Source organism: Ursus arctos, chromosome X (assembly GCF_023065955.2).
Source record: "Ursus arctos isolate Adak ecotype North America chromosome X, UrsArc2.0, whole genome shotgun sequence".
Classification (NCBI taxonomy): Eukaryota; Metazoa; Chordata; class Mammalia; order Carnivora; family Ursidae; genus Ursus; species Ursus arctos.
This window is the reverse complement of record NC_079873.1, coordinates 79,551,030-79,559,691: the sequence shown is the minus strand read 5'-3', so window position 1 is coordinate 79,559,691 and position 8,662 is coordinate 79,551,030. Positions and strand designations below refer to the sequence as shown.

General features: G+C 34.5%; 1 protein-coding gene across 1 annotated transcript; it reads right to left on the bottom strand.

Annotated features, from left to right (window-relative positions):
• Window positions 1–1,180: 1,180 nt before the first annotated feature.
• LOC113248108 (60S ribosomal protein L39-like) lies at window positions 1,181–4,273 on the bottom strand. Its single transcript, XM_026489504.1, has 2 exons — window positions 4,126–4,273; window positions 1,181–1,260 (listed from the first exon to the last, which is right to left on the bottom strand). Exons 1-2 carry the CDS (start codon window positions 4,271–4,273, stop codon window positions 1,181–1,183), a joined length of 228 nt encoding a protein of 75 aa, XP_026345289.1.
• Window positions 4,274–8,662: the final 4,389 nt, after the last annotated feature.

Genomic DNA, 8,662 nt, shown 5'->3' with positions numbered 1-8,662 from the left:
GTTGTGTGTAAACTTTATTAAAGTGTAAATAAACATCAGTGTTTTTTTCAGAATATTCAGAGTCATGCAACCATCACAACTATCTAGTTTTAGAACATTTGCATCACCCTACGTAGAAACCCTTTACCCATCCCTATCCCCCCTTCCCCCAGCCCACGGAAACCACTAACCCAATGTCTTTAGATAATTGCCTATTCTGGACATTTCATATAAATGGAATCATGCAATATGTGATCTTTTGTGACATGATTAATTCACTTAGCATGATGTTTACAATGTTCATCCTTGTTGTAGCATGTATCAGTTCTTTAATCCTTTTTATTGCCAATTAATACTCCATTGTGTGGCTATATCACATTTTATTTATCCACTCACTAGTTGATGGAAATTTGGTGGTTTCTACGTTTTGGCTATTATTAGTAATGCTACTTTAAATAAGTTTCAAATATTTAGTGCACTTGATCTTAGCCAAAAAGCTGAGAAGCGATTAAATATTTATTTTAAATATCCTGCTTAAGTATCCTATTTTGTGTTAACAAATGTTTCCATTTCTCTTAGGAGTAGGATTGCTGCACATATGGTAATTCTATGCTCAAGATTTTGAGGAGCTGCCAAACTGTTTTCCAAAGAGGCTGGACTTTTATTTTATGTTCCTGACAGCAGTGCATGATCATGGATCCGATTTCTCCACACCCTCTTCAACACTTGTTATTGTCTGCTTTTCTGATTATAGACATGCCAGTGGAAATAAAGCGGTATCTCATTGTGGTTTTGTTTGCATTTCTGTCATAACTAATAATGTTGAGTATTATTTCATGTACTTGTTGGTAATTTGTATATCTTCTTTGGGGAGAGTGTCTATTCAAATCCTTTGACCACTTTTAAATTAGAATATTTGTCTTTTTATTGTTGAGAGCAAAAGGTCTTTATATATCCTGGATATAAGTCCAAGTCTCTTATAAGATATGTGGTTTGGAAATATTTTACCCATTCTGGGAGTTGGGTTTTCATTTTCTTGATGTCTTTTGCAACAGAAATTTTTTAATTTTGATGAAGTCCTCTTTAGCAATTTTTCTTTTGTCGTTTGTACTTTTGGTGTCATATTAAGAAAACATTGCCTAAAAACAAGGACGCAAAGATTTCTCTCATGTTTTCTTTGAAGAGTTTTATATTTTTAGCTTTATAAATTTAGGTCTATATTCAATTTTGAATTAATTTTTGCATATGGCTTCAGGTAGGAGTCCAACTGCATTCTTTTACCTATGGAGATCCAGTTATTTCAACATTATTTGTTGAAGAGACTTTCTTTTCCCCATTGTGTGGTCTTTAATCGTCTTCTAAGTTGATTGTATTCAGTTTTTCCACTACATAATATAAAAGAAGTGTGTCCTAGAGACTTCAGATCATTCAGACAAGTATTATGGAAAATGAACAGAAAGGACAAAAATATCTAACTGTATCATGGAACAGAAAGAACATGTCATTGTTACTTTTTAATTAAATATTGGTAATATCTGTTTAATTCATCTTATTAAATGCATGTTCTTATTTTCAAAAGTCTTACATTTATGTATTTTAATAGTACACCATAAAGAAGCACTTCTGGTAAGAAACCCTATTAGGGTAAGGACCTTTGAAAATCTACTCCTTTTATACAAACAATGAGAATGCTGACTGAAAAACTTACCAAAATCAATATTTCCAGAACTTTGGAAATTAACAAAAGTCTGTAACAATTCAAGGAGCCAAGAAAATCAGTCACATCTAAGTAAGAACTGTGAACTTTGTGGCATTTTATTTTGCTATTACTATTTGACCAGTCTTGCAGCTTCCTGAAAAATCAAGCTGCATTCAAAATGCTTGTCTTTATTGGACCTGACTTAGCTTGCTCAGTGAGAAAAACCTTATCCCCAGGGTATCTGTCAAATACATCCATGGTAATAGTGTAGTATCACAGCTTTCCAAGGAGGTGGTGCCTTTTAGGACAAACAGGAGTCTCCTTAAAAAAAACTTGAGAGGAAAATCATGTATTGTGGCATTTGTAGGGGGCTTTGACAAGCTCACACATATTCTAAAGGAACTAGAATGCCACGTATAGGTATAGGGCTGTGTAAATGCCCAAGACAGATCTGAGAAAGCTGTATTTTATTACCTCTGGCCGATCATGAGGTTTTGCGCAAACAGAAAGTGAAGGAAAAACTAGTTTAGCAAACTGCCTTCTGGAGGAGTGAAGGCATGCTTCATCACACACACACACACACACACAGAGCGCCTTGGCAAAGACTGGGAGATTCACAGGTGTAAGCCATTTAAGGAAATCTCTGTCCAATCATTAGATGTCCATTAAGCTTACCTACCAAAGACTTTAGTGGTGGCACATGACAAAGAATACAGACATTAGAGAATTAGTTTGGAAAGTCATTCAAAAAACAAACTTTATCAATAGCAGTAGCAGCAACAATAAACAACTATTAACGACAACAAAAAGAAAACTCTGGGGAGGGGAGCAAATGTGATTTCCCAAGTTGCCACATTGTCAAAAACATTCAGTTTTCAAAAAAATTATGCAACATGAGACGAACAAGTTAAATATGATTTACACAGGAAAAAAAAAAGCAATCAATAGAAACTATCCCAAATTAAACCCAGACATTGGACTTACTAGGAAAAGACTTTAAATCAGCTATTATAAATGTGTTCAAAGAACTGAAGGAAAATATGTCTAAAGAACCAAAAGGAAATATGGAAACAATATCTTGTAAGATATAGAATATAAATAAAGAGATTGACATTTTAGAAAAACAACCAAATAGAAATTTTGAAGTTGAAAAACACAGTAACTTAAAGAAAAAATATGTTAGAGGAGTTCAGCTACAGAAATGAGCTGGCAGAAGAAAGAATCTGTTGAATTAAAGATAGGTTAATTGGGATTCTCCAGTGTGAGGAACATGAAGAAAAGAGGAATGATGAAAAAATCAACAGAGCCTCAAGACACTTATGGGACACAGTCAATTGTACCAACAGCTACATAATGAGCGTCCCAGAAGGAGAGAAGACAAAGGGGTAGAAAGAATAGTTAAGGAAATAATGGCTCCAAACTTCCTGAATTCGATGGAAACCATCAATATGAGCATCCAAGAAGTTCACAAAATTCCAAGTAGGGTAAACCACCTAGATACGCACACCTAGATACATCATAGACACTTTCAAAAACCCAAAACAAAGAGAGAATCTTGAAAGTACCAAGAAGAAAGTGATGCATCACGTAAGGTGATCCTTAATAAGAGTAACTGTTGACTTCTTATCAGAAAGCACGGAAGTCAGACATAGTATGACATAGTCAAAGTGCTGAAAGAAAGACTATGAACCAAGAATTTGATATCCAGGAAAACTGTCCTTCAAAAATAAAGAAGAAATCAAGGTATCCTTAGGTAAATACAAAAGGAGAGAATTCATTCCTAACAGACCTGCCCTGTGAGAAAACAAAGGAACTCCTTTGGGGTGAAATAAAAGAATACCACACAGTAACTAAAACCCACACACACACAAAATAAAGAGAACCAGTAAAGGTAACTGCATAGATAAATATGAAAGTATAAACGTATTTTTATTTATGACTCTTTTCTTCTCCTTTTTTTTTAAAGATTTTATTTATTTATTCGACAGAGATAGAGACAGCCAGCGAGAGAGGGAACACAAGCAGGGGGAGTGGGAGAGGAAGAAGCAGGCTCACAGCGGAGGAGCCCAATGTGGGGCTCGATGTGGGGCTCGATGTGGGGCTCGATGTGGGGCTCGATGTGGGGCTCGATGTGGGGCTCGATGTGGGGCTCGATGCGGGGCTTGATCCCATAACGCCAGGATCACACCCTGAGCCGAAGGCAGACGCTTAACCGCTGTGCCACCCAGGCGCCCCTCTTCACCTTTTTTTTTTTTTAAACAAAAGGTCTCACATATTTATTACTCAACAACCAACTGGCACAGAAGTACAGTAACAGAAAAATCATTTCCCCGATAAAACATGTCATCGTTCAAGTAGTAGTGATGTTACAAAGTGATAGGATATGAGCATGTGACCTTCATACAGCATAAATATATGTGCCATCTCACGTGTGATCTCTTATCGACCCAGCATAGTTCTTCTCCAATGCCTCCTCTTGGAGTAGTGCCTGATTTTATGACCATTTTTCAGCTGAATCCACTGGGGAATGGGACAATTCTGCTTTTGTTTCTTGGCCAGGAACTGCTTGATCCTGAAAGTCTTGTGGGAACACATGGCAGGAACAGTCGACCACATATACCACAATGGTGGAGAAAAGGAGAGAGCCTCTCCTGTTTGATTTAAAACTCTATATAGAATATATACTCCCTAACCTGGCATTTAAGTAATTAGCATAGTAACTGCAATATATATTTTATAAATTTCACTCATATCTTACAGTAGTATTCTTTTTTCCAGACTGACATATGTAAAATTAATCTATCAATCCACAGGAATGTTACTAGTTTTCTATAAAAATACATAATAAAGAAAAATATACCTTGTGATAAAGTAAATAAAAATCGTAATTTTATTTAATATAATAAAAAATCTAAAATTAGAAAAAGAAAGAAAAGAGAAAAGGAGGTTGGAGATCTGGAGAGGTATTGTTTAAGGGTGCAAACTTGGAACTAGTAGATAAATAAGTTCTGGAGAGGTAATCCACAGCATTGTGATTATAACCAACAATACTGTACTATAAACTTCAAAGTTGCTAAGAAACTAGTCTTAATTGTTCCCACCACAAAAAAAGAAATGATAATTATGCAACACGATTGAGGTTTTAGCTAATGCTATGGCGGGAATCATATTGCAATATATAAATGCATCAAATCAACATGTTATACACCTTAAGCTTACACAATGTCAATTACATTTCAATTTTAAAAAGAAAGGGGAAAACTTCTAAAGCCAATAATCTAAGTTCCAAATTTAAGAAACTAGAAAAAGAAAGAGTAAAATAAACCTAAGGTAAGCATAAGGGGGAAAGTAATAAAGATAAGAGCAGTAATTGATCAAATTGAAAGCAAGAAAACCCTAGAGAAGTTCAAGCAAACAGAGGTTGGTTCTAACAAAATTCAATAAAATTGATAAACTTCTAGCAAGACTGACAAAGATAAGAGAACACACAAATCACCAATCAGAAATGGAAGTGGGATATCACTACAGATATCCCCTATTTATTGCAGTCAGTAAAAGGATAAAAAAATAGAAATACTACAAATAACTCTATACAAATAAATATGACAATTTAGATGAAACAGACTGATTCCTTAAAAAACACCAACTATCATAACACAACCAAAAGGAAACAGGCAATCTGAATAATTCTATAACCATGTAAGAAAATGAATTCATAATTTAAAAGCTTTCAAAATGGAAATCTCGAGGTCTGGATGGTTTCCTTGTAGAATTCTACCCAAACACTTGAAGAATTAACACCAACTTTACATAATCTTTCCTAGAAAATAGAAAAGGAGGGCACACTTCCTAAGTCATTTTATGAGACCAGTGTTAATCCAATTTTTAAAAAAACCCAGAAAAAGGCACAGTGAAATTATAGAAACTTTCAGCTCAGTATCTCTCATAAACAGAGATCCAAACATCCTTAACAAAATATTAGTAAACCTAATCCAAAAATGTATTAAAAATTATATATCATGGTGAAGTGAGCTTCATTCTGCGTATGCAAACCTTGTTCAACTTTTCAAAAATCAATCACTAAAATCCACCATATCAGCAGGCCAAATAATAAAATCATATGATTATATCAATTCATGTACAAAAAGCAATTGTCAATATCAAACACCCATTCATAACAATAAACCTTAAAAAATTGAAATAAAGGGAAACTTCCTCAAGGAATAAAGGGTATTTAGAAAAAACTGCAATTAACATCATATTCAATGGTGGAAAACTGAATGCTTTTCTTCTAAGATCAGGAACAAGGCAAGGATGCCCAGTCTCACCTCTCTAATGCAATATAGTCCTGGGAGGTTTAGTCAATGCAGTAAGGCAAGAGAAAGAAATAAAAGCATACAGATTAGAAAGGAAGTAAAACATCTGTCCCTATTTGCAGATGACATGATTGTCTTGTAGAAAATCCCAAGGAATCTAGAACAAAACTCCTAGAACTATTAAATTAGTTGAGCAAGCTCCCAGAATACATAATCAATGCACAAAAATCACATACTAACAATGAACATGAAGAAACCAAACTTAAAAACACCATACCAGTTATAATCACTACAAAGAAAATAAAGTATTTAGGTATACAATTTTTTAAAAAAGATTTTATTTATTTATTTGACAGAGATAGAGACAGCCAGCGAGAGAGGAACACAAGCAGGGGGAGTGGGAGAGGAAGAAGCAGGCTCATAGCGGAAGAGCCTGATGTGGGGCTTGATCCCACAACGCTGGAATAACGCCCTGAGCCGAAGGCAGATGCTCAACCGCTGTGCCACCCAGGCGCCCCTAGGTATACAATTAGTAAACATGTACAGGATCCATATGATGAAAATTACAAAATACTGATAATTCAAAGTAGACCTAAACAAATGGAGGCATACTTTGTTCGTGGATTGGAAGATTCAACATAGTAAAGATGTCAGTTCTCCCGATATTAATCTACACGTTTAATATGATATGATAAAATGTCAGCAATGTTTTAATGGGCATAGACAAGCTTATTCTAAAATTTATACGGTGAGGCATAGGCCCTTGAAATACTTAAAATGATCTTGACAGGGAAGAAGAAAGTGGGAGTTCCACATGATATTAAGGCTTACTGTATAGCTACGGTAATCAAGACAGTGTGATATTAGTAGTGGGAAAGACCCATAGATCAACAGAATGAAGAACAGAACAAAGAACCCCTAAACAGACCCACACGAATATGCTCAACTGGTTTTTGACAAAGGCGCAGAAGTAATTCAATGGAGAAAAATAGCCTTTTCAACAAATGGTCCTGGAGCAATTGGACATCATAAGAAAAAAATGAACCTTGACCTAAACCTCACACTTCATATTAAAAATTAACTGAAAATGTATCATGGACATTAAATCTAAAACTAAAAAACGTTTGGAAAAATAGAAGTAAAATTTTGTATCAACGTCTAGGCAAAAAATTCACCAAATTCACTTTACAGCAAAAGGATGATCTATATAAGGAAAAATTTTAAAAACTGGGCGTTATCAAACTTAACAACTTTTGTTCAATAAAAGATCACGTAAAAAGGATGAAAAGAAAGTTACAGAGTGGGAGAAAGTATTTGGACAACATACGTCTAACAAGGAATAATATCTAAAATACATAAAAATACTCAAAATTTAAATAAAAGCACATAATCCAATTAGAAAATGAGCAAAAAATGTGAACAGACATGTCACTGAAAAATATATGCAAATGGTGTGCAAACAGGAAGATTCTTAACATCATTAAACATCAGGGAAATGTAAGTTAAAGTCACTCTGCGTCATTACTACATATTTATCAGAATGGCTAAAATAAAAAAAAAGTAGTGACAACACCTATGCTGGCAAGGATGTAGAGAAACTCAATCATTCATATATTGCTGGTGTGGAACTGGTACAGGCACACTGGAAAACAGTTGAGCGGTTTTTTTTATAAAACTAAATAGGTAATTGCAATACATTGCCATACCACTCGGCAATTGTACTCTCGGGCATCTTGGGTATCTCAGAGAAAAGGAAACTTATGTTCGCACAAAAACTTGTATACTAAAATTCATAGAAGCTTTATTTATCTTAGCCAAAACGTGGAATTAGCCCAGATGTTCTTAAACAGGTGAATAAACAATCTGTAGAAAATATACATTACAGAATTCTACTGAGTAATAAAAGGGTATGAACTATTAATGCATGCAACAACTTGGAGGAAGTCCAGGTAATTATACTGAGTGAAAAAAGACAATCCCCAAAAAGTTACATACTATATGATACCACTCATATAAACATTTTGAAATGACAAAATTTTAGAAATGAAGGTTATCTCAGTGGTTGCCAGTTGTTAGTGATAAGGGTGTGGGGGTGGGAGGAGGTGGGTGGGGTTAAAGGGCAACAAGAGGAATCACTGTGGTTTTGGAACATTTACTATCTTGAATATAGTGGTGGATACACGAACGTACAGAGGTGATAAAATTGTATAGAAGTTAATACACACACACATACACACATAAATAAGTACAAGTAATATTGGGGAAATATGAAAAGATAGGTGAATTAATGTTCATATTTGGGTCAACATACTATACTATAGTTTTACAAAATGTTACCATTGGGGGAATATGGGAAAAATGTAAGTGGAACGTCTCTGTTTTATTTTGCTACAACTGCATGGGAATCTATAATTACTTTAATTGAAATTTCAATTTAAAAAATTAGAGCTAGGTATTCTACTGAATGGGATAAGATACTTGCAAATGACATATGCAACAAGGGGCTAATATCCAAAATATATAAAGAACTTATACAACTCAACACCAAAAAACAATCCAATTAAAAAAATAGGCAGAGGATCTGAATAAACATTTTCTTCAAAGAAGACATACAGCTGACCAACAGACACATGAAAAGATGCTCAACATCACTCATCATCAGGAAAAT